Source organism: Podarcis cretensis (genome assembly GCF_951804945.1).
Source record: "Podarcis cretensis genome assembly, chromosome: 16".
NCBI lineage: Eukaryota > Metazoa > Chordata > Lepidosauria > Squamata > Lacertidae > Podarcis > Podarcis cretensis.
Genome location: NC_137186.1, coordinates 12,369,438 through 12,389,407, shown reverse-complemented (window position 1 = coordinate 12,389,407; position 19,970 = coordinate 12,369,438). Strand labels below are relative to the sequence as shown.

The 19,970-nt window shown below is 46.0% G+C and overlaps 1 protein-coding gene across 1 annotated transcript; it reads right to left on the bottom strand.

Moving 5' to 3' along the window:
• Positions 1 to 1,039: 1,039 nt before the first annotated feature.
• On the bottom strand, positions 1,040 to 18,570 carry HNRNPUL2 (heterogeneous nuclear ribonucleoprotein U like 2). Its single transcript, XM_079958020.1, has 14 exons — positions 17,908 to 18,570; positions 13,635 to 13,767; positions 13,055 to 13,128; positions 11,748 to 11,887; positions 10,496 to 10,586; positions 10,274 to 10,386; positions 9,606 to 9,869; positions 8,934 to 9,056; positions 8,401 to 8,532; positions 7,505 to 7,673; positions 7,166 to 7,366; positions 5,403 to 5,500; positions 4,734 to 4,841; positions 1,040 to 4,052 (listed from the first exon to the last, which is right to left on the bottom strand). The coding sequence occupies exons 1-14, from the start codon at positions 18,440 to 18,442 to the stop codon at positions 3,981 to 3,983; spliced, it is 2,253 nt and encodes a 750-aa protein (XP_079814146.1). The 5' UTR covers positions 18,443 to 18,570; the 3' UTR covers positions 1,040 to 3,980.
• Between the last annotated feature and the right edge of the window lie 1,400 nt (positions 18,571 to 19,970).

Sequence of the window (19,970 nt, the reverse complement as noted above, 5' to 3'; positions counted from 1 at the left end):
AAAAAAAAAAATTGGGGAAGAAAGTTCACCACAGGCTTAATTGGGCCTGAACCTCCTGGTAAAGGTTATTCCGGCCCCAAAAATGTTCAGATCCCCTCTGCAAGAAAGCTAACTAGACCGAGTCTTGTACATCTCTCAGCTCTACCTCAAAGTGTTGTTGTAAAGGTAGAACGAGATGGGGTGATTAGGGGTCATGGCCCTAGAGAAAGAAAGATAAGCATGTAATACAAAATTGCCCTTTAGATGAGGCCAAAGGTCCAAGAGTTGCTAGTCACCAACTAGCTCTTCAACTGTTGCTCCTTGGAACAAAAAAAATCTTTTTGCAGATACAGGGTCCAAACAGCTTTGAAGGGGGAAGTATTTAGAAAATTGAGAGCCCATAGATAAAGTGTGTGTGTGTGTGTTTGCACAGGAAACCATCTTTTAAAAAACAACTAGATCTGAATACCAGCTGGTCGAAACATGTGCAAGTCACCTTTCACCCTCTGTAAAGTGAAAGCAGAACTGTAGTCTATAACAGGTGTTGAGCACATGCAGATTCCTTATCCCATACTGTTACCACCTTTAAAATGACAAAGCACTTTTATTAAGAGATTATGAAACTCAGACTTAACACACAAAGGGCAGAGCAGTATCTGGTGTTAATGCAACCTGGCAAACCCCCCTCCCCATTATGTGAGCCTAAATACTATACATTGCTTCTCTCCTCACTGCAGTCTATGCTGATAAACTGCTCCACTAAATACTATTTCAATTCGTTTAAACAAAGGGCTGGGGTGTAAAACCGCTGTTTTGAAATCCTATCTTCACCAATGGATGCAAATGGCTTATTTTGCAGCACCCACAAAAAGATATGCGAAACAGCCTTTCACACTTTGCACACTCCCATTGTTATTTTACTGTCATTAGCCCCAACTATCATGGTCAGTGGTTAGCAGTTGCGAGTACTCCAAAATATCTGGTGAACACCAGGTTGCACAAGGCTGCCACAGACTGTATCCATATGCTTTCACCTGAATGAAGAGGAACCTCAAATTGCTTTGGTCTTTGAGTTTTTTATTTTTTGGGGAGGGAGAGAGAACAGACAAGCCAAAAGCATTAAACAACGACACCTAAGAAGTCAGCGCAGCAACAGAAGGATGTGGAGTCAAGCGAATGATTATTTATTCTAAAAATGGAAGTTTTCCAACCTACATATGCCAGAATTGTTAAGGAAAGAAAGTTACAGATGTAAACAACCACACAGTTACATGTTCAATGGCAAAACCCTTTTTTACTGGCCACTTAAACGTTTTACAGTTCGTAAAAACATTTACAGCCTCCGTTTCGCTTGAGCTTTCCATCTACAGCAACTAAGACATACAATCATGAAAAACACTAACAGATTTTAAACAGGCTGATTTTTTTTTCTATTTTTTGTCATTTTTACCATTTCTTTTTTTTTCTTTCCTTTTTTTTTTACAAAAATGTGCAGAAAAAAGAAGACATCTACTAAAGTTGCTAAGATCTCTCAGTCTGATGGTCTAGGATGCGGCAGTTTTAGTCATTCCCTCCCCCCACACAAAAACACACACAGGAAGATAAGTGTGTCATTCTTTTGAGATTCTACTTTTTAAAAGGACCATAGCTCCAAAAAGCTATTCCACTGAACAGCATCAGCAACTTCTCGAAGTGATCCCCTGGAGAGGCGTGACCGAGGACCTTCTTGCTTTCATCAAGGCTGCTGGCACTCTGTATGCTGGTAATCACGCCCAAGACCAACTTTCCACAGCATCAATCTATCACGCTCCCATGCGAGTGTTCAGTTAATGAAGCTATCTGCGTGCGCACTCTCTCTCACACACAACCCCTTCTTCCCCAGAAGAATATTTTCAAGTGGCCTGAAGCATGTAAAATACCAGTTAACTTTGTTATAAAAACAGTTGTCACACAACCACACATTCTGAATACACACATGCACGGAGATAGAAGAATCCTGCTTCTCTCTAACTCCTATACTTGAAAAAAGGCAAGAGGGCGAGGAGGTGGCTGTTGCCCTCCACACTCCCTCCCCACCCCACATCAGCCCCCTTTTCAAATGACTTGGCAGGCTCCCCACTTCTGTTCAGTCAGGCTGGGATGCAGGAATGAGCATTCTTAATGGGGATGGAGACAAGAACCGTTTGCAAAGGCTGGAAAGAGGATTCTTGTGTAGCCAAAAAACAAAACAAAATAAATTTAAACCCAACAATCTAAAAAGAAAAACAAGTGTTAAAATTTCAAACAGTGAATCACAAGGAACAGAGGCAAATCTTCAATCCCTGTGCCTGGGAATCAGACATAATTTAGTCAAGCTGGAAAAAGGTGGTACCAAGAAACTAGGGAGCATTTACACAATGTGTCTTAAGGAAGAACATCCTGTTTTAAAAAGTCCCCCATCGTTCTGTGGAAGAAAGCCTACGATGAAGCAAAATAAATCAACCCACAGGATGGGGAATAGGTCCCCCTGCAACACACATAAATTCCCACCCATATCCCGGAAAGAACACCAGCCACTAGACCCAAGAAGCCTAAGATTTTCTTCCATCTGCACGACTGGACAAACATGGAAGAGGATGCTTTAAGAATTATAGCTAGGCACACTAGTGTGGTTTAAAAAAGGAAAAAGAAAAGTGGAAGCATCAATAGAAGCCTCTAGGAACTGGAAAAATAATTAAGCTTCATTAAAGGGCCAGGATCAAGAAGCCAACATTTTTCAAGGACACACACACACACACACACACATATACACACACCTGTCACCCCACAAGCGCAGATCCTCTTTGCCCCTCCCCATGTTCCTATTTACACAGGCTACCAGTTTATCAAAACCACAAGGACAGAACACCCCCCTTCCCCCACAATGACTGTATAAAACCAGTTGGTATTCTCAGCACTAAGCTTCTCAAAAGGTGACAGTTACATGCTTGCAGTTTTGCTTATATACATGTTAGGTGCTAACAATGAGAAGATCCTGCAGAAACCCTGAGAAAAATGTTCTTTCCACTCCACTTAAGAAGAAAAAGAAAAAAAGAGGACAGATACTAGAGAGATGATGAGAGGGCCAACTAAGCCTTGGGAGGAAAGGAAGGAGAGTGCAGGAAGGGCACCCAAGGCAGCTTGCTTTGACCCGGGAAGAACTTGGGAACGGGGCGAACTAAACTCCTGCGCTTCCTTCCGTCTGATGGGTCACAAATAAGCAAGCCGCTGAGATTTCAAGGTGAGGCGCCTGCAGAAAAGGGAGAAAGCTCAAGAAAAGCCTCTGTGGCCTGAGAGACACGAGGTCAAACAAGCCTCCTGGCAATTCACTGTCTGAAAACGTAGGCCGAACTCTGAAAGAGGAACATCAAGACCTCTCTTGTTCGCTCTTGGTGGCTACAGGATGGGGAAAGGTTTCCTTGGTTCAACTAGAAGGAAGAGCATTCATGCCGCCACCACCCTGGCCTGGAAAAACAGAGTGACAATGCTCAGGAAGTGCGGTTTTTCTGCACGAGTTAGGAGAAGCCAAAAGTTGTATCCCGTCCCCTTCCCTCCGCCCAAACAGCCACCCACTTATCCCTGCATGCCCTCATTTGCGCCTCCCCCTTTGCCATGTGAGCCCTGCACCTCCCTTCCCGTCCAGCTGCTCTATGATGTCATGTTTTCCTGCCCAATCACAGGCAGCGCTAAGTGCTGCTCTCCTGCTTGCGCAAACGTTTTGATTACAAATGTCTAAACTAGGTTTGAAATGTTTTTTTGTTTTTTTTTATAGAATAAGACAATATTCTTTTCAACAAACTTTAAAAAAAATTTACAATTTCTTTTTTTTTTTAACCTCCCCCTCCCGCCCCCCTCAACCCTGCTGCCACTTTCCCCAACAGCCCCACATCCATTATGTTGTGTCTTGGGAAGTGACAGACACCCCCCTGCCCCCCCCCAATAGAGCCTCGCTGGTTGGCTGAAGGGTGGAGATGGTTGGGGTTTCACCGGTACCCCTGGTATCCTCCATAGTAGTTCCTGTAGTATCGGTCTCTGTCTTGGTAGTAGTTCTGCCACTAAAAAAAAAAGGACAATGAGAGTTGTTATTATGCTGCTAGTAGGGTATGAGTGTGCTCAAGAGCAAAGGGCCTCTCATCTCCTACAAAAAACAGGTTGGGCACCATTCATGTTATTTACGTGCTGATGGAGTGAATGCACTGGTGCCCTCCAGAGGCTTTGGACTCTGGGGGGCACCTGGTTTGGGCAAGGTTGGAGTACACAAATAATGGATAATCTAAGATAAACAGTCCTATTGTAGAGGTGGGGAACTGATGCGGTGATTTTAAATAGTGCCATGTTGTTGCTTTGAAAGCAGAGGTGGATTAGGAACTGAGGTTCCCTACATCAATTACCTACTTCTCACCCTCCAACCCCTTTCTTTACTCTAGTCAAAGTCAAAAGTTTCTCTTAATAAATTCTGGAACCAAGACTTCTTGTACCCAGAGCTTTTGTGGTCTGGAAGGCCTTTAGATGCAACACTGCTGGAACCAAAGCAGATGAGAGTTCCAGCAGTAGTTGTCTCCAGGAGCAGAGACAGCGAAGTGCAAAAACCACTATTCTAAAAGCATGGGACTGTGTCCAACTAGCTTCTGTCAGAGCAGGCCCCCTGACCTAAGTTAGCCGTGTCCATTCATTTCAATAGGTGTATTCTTCGTAGGACTAACATTGGATGCAACTCATGGTATGCAGCCTCTTACCTCTCGGTTGTAGTCCCTGTAGTAGTCTCTGTATCTGTTGTACTCATAATCACGCCCGTAGAACCGATTGTAGTCCCCCCTGTATCGCTCGTAGAAGTTACGATATCCCTGTGGATTGAAGGAGCAGATTAGATGCAGAGACATATACCTGGCACTGCCCCTTAACATATAGCCTGTTCAAGGAAAAGTGGCTAACCTCTGGCCTTCCTGGAGTTGCTAGACTTCAACTCCCATCATTCCTGGCTATTGGACACACTGGCCAGGGCTGATAGGTGCGGGGTCAGCCACACTTACTTTATTATTTTTTTATTCTGTTTATATATTGCCCTTCCTCCCACAGGAGCCCAGTGTGTCTTCAGAGGGCAACTGGAAGAGGATTTGCTTTGCATGCAAAAGGTCCCATGTTTAATCCTGGACATCTTTGGAATAAGGCTGGACTCTGAAACCCCATACACTGCCAGTCAGTGTAGCACAATATTGAGCTAGATAGATCAGTGGTCTGACTCTCGTCTAAGGCAGCTTCCTAGGTTCAAAGGTCACTAAGAGGAAATCACTTGAAATTTCACAATATGGAAGGGGGGAAAGTGGCCTCGTTATGTCTTCCTGATTAAGAGTATCAAACCTAACTTATCAAACTTGGGCAAAGAAAATCCAAAGGGATATACTTACACCTCTGTTTCCAGGCTGCCCCCAGTACTGCTGCTGCTGCTGCTGTTGCTGCTGCCCATAAGCCCGATTGTTGTAGCCTCCTCGGCGCTGGCCACCAGCTGGGGGGGGGGGGGGCGGGGAATGTAACAAAACAAAGATGTGTCAGACAGCAGTGCCAGCTTAAGTGAAAATATTAAGAAGCGCTGAACAGTCAACCTGGCATCTCTCTCTTTTTTGTGTGGAGAAGCAGGACTTGAGCCCGGGGGGGGGGGGGGCAGGGCAGCTCAGGTGCATTCATTTTTTTTAGGAAGCATAGGCCAAAGATGCAAGAGAACATTTGCCACTTACAAACACATTAGGATCAGCCAAAGCTTTTACCTGCAGCTTGCTGGCCAGCCAAACCTCACCCCACTTTCCTAAATTCACAAGGGGGCATGGTGGGGGGAGAAGGATAGATGGGTCCCTTAGAAAGCTGACAACTAATACGACCCATCTTATGCTAAGTGTGCCTATTTCTCCGCAAATGGTGTTTGAATCACTACCCGCTGCCCCAATCCAACTCCTCCCGGTCCTCTACCCCAAAGCAAGGTAAACTGTGACCTCCCCACTTCTCCCATCCCCACCGCCCCATGCTTTGCCCCACCTCCCACAGAGCATTAGGCTACTCACACAGCAGCCCGGGAGGGTGCTGCATACTTGGATGCCTGGGCTGAGCTGCCAAAAAGAAAAACAACAACACTCTCAGTGAGAGTTTTCAAGATTTCCAGCCTTCCCCAAAATGACTACAAAGGACCACCTGCTCTACTGTGGAAGCTACATTTTTGTTATGGGCTTGAGCAGAAGCTATGGAGAAGTAGTGGAAGCGCAAAGCAGAGGGTTATGTAGCAGGAGACAGATCAGCTGGTATAGAGCCAGAGGTGGGAGACAGAAAGAAGCTGGACAGGTGGGGGGCCCAGTAAGCAGCTATGCAAAAGGACGGGGGGGGGGGACTCAAGATGAACCACTCTTGACAGGGAGTAAGGAATTTGGGTGTTTCAAAATTGCTCGTGGCTGTGTGATCCAAATGAGAAATCTTGTCTCTGGCTGCTTCTCTGCTGGTAGCTGTCTTTTGGAAAGGAAAGGTGGGAGATAATACATGATAAATTAACTAAGGGAGCAGACGCCCCAGGCTGTTGCTCCAGAAGGTGGAAACAAGGCTTATAATCAAGGGGGAAGGGGAAATGAGACTGGTACATAATGGGGAGGGGGAGGTGATGAAAGCTTAGGACAGGGGTGGGAAATCTGTGGCCCTTCAGATGTTGCTGGGCTCCCAACACCTCCATCTGCCCCTGCCAACATCATTTGGTAAAAATGGTCACTGGATGGCCGAGCAAAGGAAGCACCATGAGGTTAGTCTGAATGTGACCCCTAAAACAGACATCAAGCCCGCAGGTGTGACTTAATAAATCTAAATAAATCTTAGTAAAAATCTTAGTAAAAAAACTGCTGCAGCAAAGTCCTCTAAGTGTGCCTACAATTATCCTGCATGCTCAGAACTTCTCACAAGTACCCTTGGCTCCAAAGGGAGAGAGCTAAACTCACAAGGAGCCAAGAATGTGCTGAACAGGAATTGGGGAAGTCTTTTGGGCAAGAGTGAGGCAAGTGCTACTCTCAGAGAGGCACGGGATTTCCTTTGGGACCTGGGGAACCAGAAGCCCACAGCTGTCCTCAGCAAAAAAAAAAATTGAATGAAGAGTGTCAGGAGTACCTCCAGAGAGCAGCCCTTGCTACTTGCAAACCCTCACCATATCCCTGGCCGCGGTTGCGGTTCTGGCGGTTGCGTTTATTGCGGTTGTTACGTCTGTTCGTCCGCTTTTCGGAGGGTGGGAGCAGTTTCCTGGCCTCTTCCTTGTATTTGGTGACGAGGGGCTGGGCCTCCTCCTTTGCAAGCTCTTGGTACAGGACTTCATCTATGAAATCACATTTCTCCGGAAGAGAGAAGTTGGCTGGGATCACAGGGAAGCAGGAGGAAGAGGAAGTGCAGAATCATTAGAAGAAAGTTCTTTTCAACAGGGAAAACAATCCTGAAGCCCCAACACCACCACTTTGCTCGTGTTCCCACAGACCCTTTTTAGAGAGGCTACCTTTCATTTCCAGCATCACAGACTCAGGCACATCTTCTCCTTCAGCTTCCTCCCTCTGCTCCAGCCTATCTTCCCAGTCTTCTTCAGTGGGAACCAACACAATCACCTTGCGCACAAAACCCTTGAAAGGGAGCAGCTTCCGCCGTTGCCCAGAATTGTACACATTACACTAAAAGGGAGAAAACATGCGGGTCTTAAAGATAGCAAGAGCACCTCCTCTCAGAAATGGCCAAAAGTCATTAAGGGGCTCCCTGAAACCATAGCCGAGCAGGAATGAAAATGAACCAAAACATTATAGTCGTTAATTATAATCAGACTTCTAGTGGTCAACCCATCCTTTATGGTCAGGGGCAGGAAATGCTTCTAAAAGTATGGTGATAGTTTAATTCATCTCTCCACATGTTAAGAACTCAAAATGTTAAGAACTCATCTCTGTCTTGCCCTGTCTTGCTTTTTGTAAAAGTACCCTCCTCATAACCAGTGGTGAGGAATGGATGTTGCCAACACAACTCTCATCACCCCTGACTGACGACCATTTTGGCTGAGGCTGTTAGGAGCTGAGTGTCCCAACTACACCTCAAGGGCCCCATGTTCTCCACCTGCGTCCTAAGCATGTATTTAATGGAAGGCTTTTATTTGCCCTTCCCAGTAGCTTCTTCTGTTCTGATACCGTTTTCTGAATGTCACTGCCATCACCATATGCGAAGCCTTCTCCTTTAACAACATGGAGAACAGGCCCACTAAAATGTTGTGACAAAGACCCTTCCTCATGTACCCAGTCATCAGAGAAATCCTGTTTGTCAACTTGCCTGGAGACTGTATGAATACTTTGGATTTTCTAACTTCATTGCCTACCTCCTTGGAACTAAACCCCCTCAGCACTTATGTAAAAATACCTGATCGAGAATGAAGTTTCGCTTTGTCCTGGGGGCAATCTGGACCAGTTTACTAACACAACGGGCAGCTTGCTGAAGCAGTTGGTCTTTAGCTGCAGTGTCCAGGACCTCTTCAACTTCAGTGCCCTTTGTCTGATAAAAGGGGGGGGGGGATATGGAGACAGAACAAATCAAGGAGAAATATGTCACACACACCACAAGCCACTACTTTACACGGTTAAGAGTTTAGGAACTGACAATAGGGATGTTATTCCAGGGCAATTCTGTATTCCAGGGTGTCTCCACCATACTGCCCTGCTGACATTCTTGGGTTGTTTGTGGGTTCTCTCTTGTCTTCTCTAAAACTCTCTCTGTCTTCTACAGAGAAGTGAGTTCAAAAACCCCTTGCTTTTGCTTACATCGATGATTATGAAGGCAAGATGGCCAAGTCAAGGTTTAATCTGCAATTACGCCACCCAATTCGCTCAGACCTCAGATTCACCCTCTGGAAGTATACACAGACTGAAAAGTGGAAGTGACCTCTAATGTCTTACCCTCATTTGGCAGAGAACAATGCCTGTTCCCAAGACGTTGTAGCGCTTATCTTGATTCTCCTGGATGTGCTTCTGTGCCCAGTGGGTTTTCCCGCATCCTGGCAGCCCAACCATAAGCAGCACCTAGAATGGGGAGCAGGAAGAGAGTAAGCAAGCCCACAAATTTAGAAAAGTTAAAGGGAACTGGTGCTAACTGTGCTGTTGGCCCATGCAAGTCCCTGTTAAGACAGCAGTTGCCAAAGCTCCATTAAGATTTCATCTATGCTCTGAAATGCCTTTCAACGCAAGGGGGCTAACCACAGAGAAGGCCCTCTCTTACCACTACCCCTCCCTGCCCTGCAATTAGAACACACAATTTTCTGGACCCTTTCAATACATATCCCCTTCCTATCTAAGGTCACATCCACAACATACATTTAAAATTCCAATTCCCCTTCAACAAACTACAGTTCCCAGGATTCTTTGGGGGAAGCCATGCAGGCTAAATTGGATTTACAGGAAGTGGAATGTGTGGATATGACCTAATTCACCAGAATTAGGTAAAAGACAGAGTCTTCACTGCTAGATTATCCATTAGAGTTAACAGATTAAGCAGCAGCATCACAACACTGTATTGCTGGGACGCAAGAGAAGCCCCTCTGGGAACTGAAACATGGAAGTCTGTTTTATTACCTCACACTCTCCAGGGGTTTTGGGTGGCAGGGGAGTGCGCACTCGATCCTCAACGGGGACGGCATGGATGAAGATGAAGTCCTCAGGAACTGGGAAAAAAGGCTCCTCTTTCTGGCCGAAGTTCAGCTCCACGACACAGTTTTTACACAGCACATGCGGCAGAAGAGCTCGGTCGCCGAGCACCTCCTTGTTGATCTGGAAGGCCACACCTAGGTCCTCCCCATTCTTGGAGAAGGACAGCTCCACCTCTTCACTGTCAAAGTTCTGTAACACAGGATGCGCAAGCATGTGACCGGCAAGTCCCCGTGGAATGGGCACACACACACACCTTCCTCACACTGTCACATGCTTTCAAAGCCATGTTCTAATAGCCTCCTGAAGACAAAGCAATGGAAGGCAAAGCTGGCTTTTAGCTGCCCTGGTTGAACACCACAGCCAGTTATGGGGACGTTCTAGTAAGAAGCATTAAGGCAAACCTCGTGACGGCACATGCAGTGCACGGTTGTCCCCTGAACGGCACTGCATCAAGGAAAGGAGCAGGAGTTAACTTTGTGTTGTTAGTTACACCTTGGCTGTACAGAACCTCATTTTCCCCTACCCCGGCCTACTCCGAAGATACCGAAGCGGCCCCTCAAGAGCCGGCCCGAGGCCTCGCTCACTGCACTTACAGCAAAGCAACCGATCACATCATTCTCCCCAAAGGGCTGACCAAAGTCTTCGAATTGCCCATTTTCAGCCTTCAACCCTCGTCCATCGTAGCCATAAGAAAACTCATCCTCACCTAGAAGAGAGCAACACTTACTATGGTGACTTCACCTTGAGAACTGCGATTTCTTCCCCCAGGCGGCGCCAGCTTCTGGCATTGCTGCCGGAAAGGAGGTACTGCTTACCTAGCTGTGAACGAGAGAGATCAACAGACCATCCAACGCGAAGCAACTGGTTCTCTGTGGACCCTTCCTTCAGCGGGAGGTTTTGTGTCACCTAAGGCAGATCAAGGGGCGATGCCCATTTGAGACAAATGTTAGGAAGCTTGTAGAAAAGGTTTCTGTATGCACCCAAGTCCAATTGCAAAACGATACAATGATCTTTAATTAAATATCAGCCCAAGAAGACCCAAAATGGCCCTCACAGATGATCCCATTTAAGGCAACTTCTGCAGCACAAAACATCTTCCTCCAACCAAAAGAAAAGAAATATATAATTCACCATTATGTTCTGATTACACATTATACTACTGCCTTCTGCTTTGATTGGGTAAGTGTTCTGTATTTTTATTCTTCTGTTCCTTGGCTGGAATCCAATTTATGTTGGAGGGCTGGGGGTCCTCCAGAGCAAATCTGGTTGGGGGGCCTGAATGGAGGAAGTGGAATTGCCAAAAAATGCCCCCCCCAGCTGCTAATGGATGCCTTTCATCACTGGAATGACACCAACTGGATTATACTATGTGTTTTTAAAGGACACATTTGCAGCTATTGCTGTGTTGCTTTTTGCTTTTATTGAAATAATATTTTTTTGTTCTAAAACTGTGGATCACCTAGGCAACATTTGTTATTAGGCAACCTAAAAGTGACCTAAATTAAAATAAACTAGTAACAATACCTCAAGCCTCAATTCCTTGGCAAATGAAATTCACCTATCCAACATGTGACACACACACTCTCTCTCTCTCTCTCACATACAAACGTGTTGTGTATACACGTATACATTTATTGGCCCTGAATTTTGTCATCGTTATAAGCTGTTGTGCAGGCCCAACTAGCAATAGGAAGTGAAGGAATGGCAACATAAACTTTGTTAACTTGTGCCTCAACAACCTTCACAGAAATAAGACTCCACTTACTTTAAAAACAGAACTGTGCAGTAAGAGTTGTATCCAACAATAAAAATTAATAGACCCAGGTTAGTGATGTCTATTAATTTTAATGAGCGTACTCTGAATATGACTAACAATGACTCTTAAATGTCCACTTCATACTGATCTGGAGGGGTCCAAGTGCTACACTATGCCATTCAAAATGAAAAACAACTCCAAGCTGCAGCCGGTTGAAATGATCACTCTAACTAGCTCAGACCACACTTGCTGCTGAAAGCTCCAAGAAGTCTCAACGTGGATTATGTGTTCCCCTGAGGAAACGTCCTTACCTTTGCCTCAAAGCAGACCTTCCCCTTTTTCACTCCATGTGTGCTTCTTGCCCCAGACCACAGATTAGGGAACTTCTCGGAGAAGAGAGGCTGGCCTCCGTAGCGGTCCTTGGTAGCTCTGAAGTGGAGATCGGATGTATCTGGGCAAGAAAGGAAAGCAGGATGCATTTGTGTGATGTCTGCCATTGCAAAATAATTTCAAAAGAGACACCTGGGATGTGGATCAGTGATCAGATTTTGAGGCTTTCTGTAATCCTTTTGTTCATAATGACTTCTAAACTCCTAAACATATCACCACTGAAGTGCCCAAATCTTCTCAGGTTAAGTTACAGAAAAGGTATACATTGTAGGGAACGTAGAAGGGATTTTTTTTCCCTGTTGGGAAGGACATATTCCCTCCAGGGATAATTAAGAATCACATGCAGATGTTGGGAGCAATCTGAACAGGTAGGAGGCCAGGACTGCCACCTCACTGGAGGAGGAACAGATCACTCTTGTAAGAGAACTAAATTAATCACTTGTAAAGGGCTTTTCTCCCACACCTTCCATTCCTCCCATTTTTGCTTCTCCCAACCCTTGCCTTATAGGTAAAAGGTAAAGGTACCCCTGCCCATACGGGCCAGTCGTGTCCGACTCTAGGGTTGTGCGCCCATCTCACTTAAGAGGCCGGGGGCCAGCGCTGTCCGGAGACACTTCCGGGTCACGTGGCTAGCGTGACGAAGCTGCTCTGGCGAGCCGGCACCAGCGCAGCACACGGAAACGCTGTTTACCTTCCCGCTATAAAGCGGTACCTATTTATCTACTTGCACTTAGGTGTGCTTTCGAACTGCTAGGTGGGCAGGAGCTGGGACCGAACGACGGGAGCTCACCCCGCCGCGGGGATTCGAACCGCGGACCATACGATCGGCAAGTCCTAGGCACTGAGGTTTTACCCACAGGGCCACCCGCGTCCTCCCTTGCCTTATACAGTGAAGGAAGAAATGGGATAAAGACTTAAAAGAATTTGAAATAATGAATCTAGGTTAGTAATGTCCATTCAATTCAATGAGTCAACTCAGAGTATGACTAACATTTAATACAACCCCAGGTCTTTTAGGTTCTATACTACTTAGGGTTGGCAAACTGATCAGAGTTATAGCAAGGCCTGCTATCTTGCTTTTAATTTTTTTTTAAAAAATGAACAAAACAAAAAACACAAAAACTTTCAGTTGCAGCCTTACTATACTACAGCAGACCTGACTTTTCTATGAAATTATATTTAAATTTGTCATTACACAGTTCATATAGCATACAAAATAAGCACATACATGTGTCCAGGATCACAGTATTCTCATCATCCTCTTCTCTAGCCTCCTCCTCTGGTGGTGGCGGAGACTTGGATCTATATTGAATATAAAGGAACAACCAACAAGGTCACATTAAAAAAGCATCCAGTAAAAAACTGGTATGTAGAAGAAAACAAAGCAATACCACAAACACATGATAATCCCTGGAACCTCATTCTCACATCTGCTTGCCCTTCATCCTGATTTAGCATTCTTTTCAAACCAGATATTAAAACAATCAGCCAGAACAAGTCAGGTTCATGGTCCATGTTCCTATGTTGTTTGACTTTGATACTTACAAGAGTTTGCTTCCAAGACACCACCCTCTGGTTCAAACACAACACTAAGCCACAATTCTGCAAAAGTGAAACTAAACTCTGCCCAAGTCCTCCTCCCAGCCATGTGGGATGTGTGTGTGTGTGTGTGTGTGTGTGTGTGTGTGTGTGTAATTGATGCTTTGCTTGTGTTCATTCACAAAGCACTAAACCCACAGTTTAGTGTTCTGTATAAACTTCATTGGCCACCTAGCATGAATTTCTGGACAAAATGACCCACATCTCACCGGCTATTATATGCCTCTTCTCGGAACTCATAGTAAGCACGGCCGTGCTCGTCCTTCTCATCCCGCTGTCTTTTTAGTCCATGGCGTTCTCCGTCTGGTCCAGCCTGCTTTGCTTTCTCATCATCCTCATTTGCTGTAAGAAAACACAAGCACAAAAACAAAAGAAATTTTGTTGAAAGCAAGCACACTTGCACGTATAAGCCCCTTCTGGCCTCTCTTACCTTGGAATGAAACACACATAAGGTGTTTATCTAGGACTCCTAGGGTAGCCTAAATCCCCTGTGATCAACCTAAGGGAAATCTTTATAAACAAGCCTTGTGTCTCCTTTTTCGCTAACAGTTAACCATGGATTTAGTGTGGCTCCTGGAAGTCAAAGTGATATGCTTCATTCTTCCATTTTGGTCTGTGGGCAGAAGTCTTACATTTTCTGATTCTCTCAAGCCTCCAGTTCTTTAGCATACGTTTTATTTTACATCTACATCAATAAGGTCTGCAAGCTTTCAGTGGCATTATCCCTGATGCAGAAGATAGGAACAAAGCCTCCACATCTGTAAGACTGATGTAGGCATGTGTTAAGTACTAGGATGACACTTCATACTGCAAATCAAACTTCAAAACAGATTTACGGCAAAGATGTGACACACCCTAAGCCCACATGTAGATCTTGAGGGTATTAAGTAATGTGTGCCTAAGGATAAATTCCTATTTCTTCCTTTCATGTTAAATACTACTCAGAGTGGCCCATGCCCCCACAATTTTCTCATCAAAAACAGGGTTCAATGTATTTCCAATTTCTAGGGAGAATGAAGCATATGCTAAATATCAGCATTACTCCCAATATGTTAATTGCTTTATCAAGAAACAGCATAGTACTAAATGGGCACAAGAAAGACCATTTACCTCGGAATAGCCTATTTCAATGATGCACCATAACATGCCTTTTGTAAAAGCATATTTCAATTTGCAACCATACACAGGTAGCAAAAGTAGTGCTAGCAAACAGCAATAAGCAACCACACAACTTAAAACAAACCTTTAGAGACAGCACAGCAACTAAAGTTTTCCTCTTGAAAATCTGTCGTGTGGTCTCATGAACTTGATAACAGCCAAACATCACCATGCACAAATCTGAAATACTAGTTTTCCAAACCAATTTTTCAGAGTGTTTACCACTTAACCAAACAATGCACATACGGTAAGTTACCCTTAGTGCATTTCATGTGAATAAGCCTGGAGAACATACTTTGGTTACCTGCAGCTGCTTACAAACCGAGAATACTTTTTATAGCTATGCTTGGATACCAGCAGGTTTAAAAAAAAAATCAAGGACAGTTTATTCCAGAAAAAAGAAAGTAAAAGTATCAGTCAGAGGCTGAGAAGTCTGATGTGCTTTCTCCTAAACACACATTTGGCAGCAGTACTGAATAAAACACTTTCAGCAACTTCTAGTTCAAGGCCCAAGACCACGGCACTGCACTACATCAGTGTACTTAATAGGTCTTTTTAGCAAACTGATGGCCCAAAGCAGTGAGAATACAATTTACGAGTCCTAAGTTCAAATCACACCTTTGCTGTGAACTTTTAGGCATCCTTATACAAGCTTCACATCACAACCACAAAATGCTAATGTTCAGTGATTTGAACACTTAAAATGCATAATATATTTATAATGCATTTATTATGCTAAGTTACTTTCTTTGGCAAACATTCAGAAATTGATAAATTGTATAAACAACCCTCTCTCTCCTGTCTACCAACTGTAGAAAATTGAATAATAATTATAATTGCAACATTACTATCATTTATACACACAATCCATCATAGATGAAACTTTACAAAGAATCTTACCAGCAAAACAAAACAAAAAGATCCCTGTCCATAGGGAACTAGCCCTTAAGAATTTAATCTAGTAATTTAGACTCCTCACAAGTGCTTCACACACACACACACACACACACACACACACACACACACACACATATTTTCATCCCACTCCTCCTCTAAGGAGCTCAAGGTAGAGTACACAACCAACATTTTTTTCTTACAACAGCCCTGTTAAGCAGGATAGATTGGAAGAGTGGACAGCTAAAGGTCAGCACTGAGCTTCATGGCTGAGTGGAGATTCAAATGAAGGACCCCCTAGTCCAGTGGTTCTTAGCCTTTTTGGGGCCACAGACCTCTTTAAGAACCTGCTAAAATAGGCACCCCCAAACTTGGCCCTCCAGATGTTTTGGGAGTACAACTCCCATCATCCCTAGCTAACAGGACCAGTGGTCAGGGATGATGGGAATTGTAGTTCCAAAACATTTGGAGTTTGGGGATGCCTGTGCTAAAAGCTATTGACCCCTTCCTCAGAAATCCCCCCCCCCAAAAGACAATTCTCAAAGTAACAGGAAGTAAATGAAATAAAAATCTTCTCTTTATGTGCCTAGTTCATAGCCCCACCCCCCAGCTCATCCATGGCCCTCTTTGGGGTCCATGGGCCACAGATTAAGAACCCCTTGTCCTAATTCAATCTCACACTCCTCTACTCCAAGACTGTCTCTCATATCTTAATAACCTTATTTACACCAACCCTGACAAAGTATAATGCCCATTTATGGAAAGGAAAAAGAGACAGGGCAGCAAATATATTAGGACCACAGCCATAATTTAAATTAGATATTTCCTGACTCACAACAATTTAGCCACTACATAGATTATTATGTATTTATACCGAGCCATTAATGTGCACACCTCTTCACAAGAGCTAATTTCTTATGGACCACTTACTGCCTGCCACTGACTAGGATTCTTACAAAAAAAAAAAAAAATACACACAATTAAGTTCTATCGACTTCTACTGCATTTTTACTGTATAACAAACAAGAGGTCCCTGCCCTGAAGAGCTTCCAATTTAATATTCAATTCAGGGGGAGGAAAGAGGAGAAACAAGATGGAAACAAGTATCAACAGGGAAATAGGAGTTCAGTTACTATTACAGTGAGATACACATACAGGAATGGCTATACATGAGAGAGAAAAGTACCATGACTAAAACAGCTACAATGACAGAAAACCTGGTGAGACAGTAGAATTGTGACATTTCTATGCTAGGTCAACTGCATATAAATTTCACACTGGCTATTCACAACAGCAGTTAATTGGTGATAACACCATCTTCTGCAGTTATGAATTTACCTGTTGGCCCACAATAAACCTGTCGAGTATTTTACTTTTGTTTTACAACCAATAACAAGTCACTGGGCCATTAGAGATCTACCACAATACACATGTTTACTCAAAAGCTAATCCTATTGTGTTAATTGGGAGCTTACTTCTGGGTAAAGTGCACACAAAAATACAATTCAACAGCCAAAATCCTATACATTTTTTACCCAGAAGCAAGATTCACAGATTTAAAGAGGGCTTGTCCACCACTAAAGCTGCAGCCCTGTGCATCCCATCCGTATGCACATTAATTTGCAGGTTAGCACCACCAATCCAACACAAGTTAATTGCAAGTAAAAGATGCACAGGATGTGCTGTGGCATAGCTGCCCTTCAGAATGCCTCACAACGAGGATAAGAATGACAACACAGGGGTAACAACAAATAAAAGCAGAATTAGTGGTAACAGAAAATAGGTTGAGATACCTCTCAACAAATAGGTAGTAATAATGATGGCAATGCGTAGGTAGAATAAACACAAGGTGGTATCCAACTATAGTGATACACAGGGTAGATCCAGTTAAATTAATAGACGTTACTAACTTGGGGCCATTTATTTCAATGAGTCTAGTTTGCAGAACACGGTTGCATGCAACCCTAATACTACAACGTATAAGTATCAATAACAATGAGGATGCTGATAAGAAACGAATAAAAACACGGGGCTTTACTGTGTGCTTTCATCCGACGTCAGCCCTGCTCTGAGGAGGCCCATTGAAACTTCTGCTAAGTTCACTGATCCGAAATGGTGCACTTCAGTGATCCGAAATGGTGCACTTCAGGAACGGCTTTCGCCCATGAAATCAATGGACTGGGGGGTTGCATCCCACGCTCGCCCTGCTCAAGAGTAGCCCCGCTGGAGTGCGTCGACGCGACCTGAATCTGGGTCCGCCCGTTTCAGCTCGGGGAAGCTCCTGAGCAGAACTTCGCCGGATGCGTCCCCTAAACCAGAGGCGGCCCACCAACAACGGAGGCAGGGGCTTTGCCCGGCGGCCAACAGCCGCGATGCGAAGCGACCGTTACACTCCGCCCCCCCCCCAACCAGCCACGATTCCCGCCTTACCCTCTTGCTGGGCTCCCTCCTTGGCCGCGGCCTCTCCCGCCGCCTCCTCGCCAACCCCGCCGCCGCCGCCTCCTTCCTCCTTCGAAGGCCGCTGGGCGCCGTTGACCCCGCCGCCGCCGCCGCTGCCGCCGGGCTGAGCCTGGGCCTGGCCTTCGTGCTGCTCGCCGGCCTGCTGGGGCTGGGCCTGGGCCTGGCCGCCGCCGCTCGCCGCCGCCTCCCGTTGCTGCTCCTCCTCGTCCGCCAGCAGCGCTTCTTCGTCCTCGTCCTCTTCCTCGTCCTCCTCGTCTTCGTCGTCGTCGCCGCCGCCGCCCTCGTTGTTTTCGCCGCCTCCCAAGCGAGGCCTGCCGAGGCTCTGCCCGGCCGCCGCCGCGGCTGCCGACTCCGCCCCGGCCTCCTCAGGCCCGGCCGCCAACATCTCGGCGTCCAAGGCCTCCTGGAGCCGCTGGGCCAGCTCCACTTTCAAGCCGCGCGAATCCAGGCCTCGCCGCCCGAGCTCGGCCCGCAGCTCCGTCACCTTCAGCCGCTTCACGTCCATGGCGCGCGCGCTCCGCGGATGAGGGGGGGGGAGGAGGAGGGAGGGGGGAGGAGGAGGAGGAATTAAGCGAACGAAAGGCGCTCCGGAGGGACTGCGCCTGCGCGGTGCTCTCACGCTCGCTCGCTCGCTCTTCCCTCAGCGGAGGCCTACACCCCTGCAGTCCGAGTTCGGCGCGCGCGCCCGCGCCTGCGCCGTCCAGCAGCGCTCCCCCCTCGACCACCACCCCCAAGCACGGCTCCCTCGCCTTCGACAACTTCTAACGCGCAAGCGCAGCCTGGCGAAAATGGCTGCCGCGCAGGCTCGGAGGACGGGCCGGCTAGGCAGCGAGGCGCATCGCGCAGGCGTGGACAGCCAGCAGCCCGTCGATGAGGGCAAGCGGCACAACAACGCATGCGCTTCGTTGCGGCGCATGCGCGCTTGCTGCCCCTTCGCGTCCCCGCCCTCTCCTCTTTCGATCCCACTATAGTTTAAAAAGGTCCCTTTAGTTCGCGCGGCCTCGGTTGATTTTTTTATTTACTCCAACGATCTGTTAAGCGCCTCTTTTGCTTTGAACTGTGCATGCGTTTTCCCGCGCCTACGTGCACAGTGATAGATTTTGGGCGGGTAGCTAACGCCCGTTGGGGCGGGCGTATTACAAGAGGGGAATATGAATTTTTCTGATTGGCTGAAATTCACCAATCAGAATATAGAGCTCGCAAAGTTACTCTGCCTAGGAACAGTCCAAGCTGCTTTTTAATTGGGCGGCTTCTCTCGAACCTTCTTATTCTCTTCTTTTTACCTCAAATTGAGGGAGCCGCCATCTTGCCCTTAGAAGCCTCACGTTAAGAAGAGAACCGTTGTTTTCTCTTGTTGCCCCTGGCAGCCACTCTTACGTTTTCAAAAGTTGCATAACTGGCAGAAATTAGGTGCAGCGTACAAATCGGGGGCGCTGCACTAGTTAAATTACTACGTGTTGGCAACTCTTTAAAGACACAACCCTTGCTAGTAGCAAGGTTAATTTATTGAATCTTTTACACTCCACCTTCTCTCTTGATCCCCCAAAGCAGGAGTAGGCAAACTAAGGCCCGGGGGCCGTATCCGGCCCAATCGCCTTCTAAATCCGGCCCGCAGACGGTTCGGGAATCAGCATGTTTTTACATGAGTAGAATGTGTCTTTTTATTTAAAATGCATCTCTGGGTTATTTGTGGGGCCTGCCTGGTGTTTTTACATGAGTAGAACGTGTCCTTTTATTTAAAATGCATCTCGGGATTATTTATGGGGCATAGGAATTCGTTCATATTTTTCCCCAAAAATATAGTCCGGCCCACCACATGCTCTGAGCATAGGTGTCAACGTTTCCCTTTTTTAAAGGGAAATTCCCTTATTCCGAATAGGATTCCTCGCAAGAAAAGGGGAAAGTTGACAGCTATGGCTCTGAGGAACGGTGGACCGGCCCCCAGCTGAAGAAGGTTGCTAGCCTCTGCCCCAAAGTGCAACCAAAAACACACAGTACTGTACAGTAACATGGGGACTCTCCCTCTTTTTTTC

Bases quoted from the DNA above. Each gene is read 5' to 3' on its own strand.
- HNRNPUL2 (XM_079958020.1), bottom strand. From the start codon at position 18,442: ATGGACGTGAAGCGGCTGAAGGTGACGGAGCTGCGGGCCGAGCTCGGG. The intron at 13,768-17,907 runs GTAAGGCGGGAA...GTTTTCTTACAG, and splicing joins GGAGGGAGCCCAGCAAGAGG to CAAATGAGGATGATGAGAAA. The intron at 10,387-10,495 runs GTAAGCAGTACC...GCTCTCTTCTAG, and splicing joins TCTCTCTCGTTCACAGCTAG to GTGAGGATGAGTTTTCTTAT.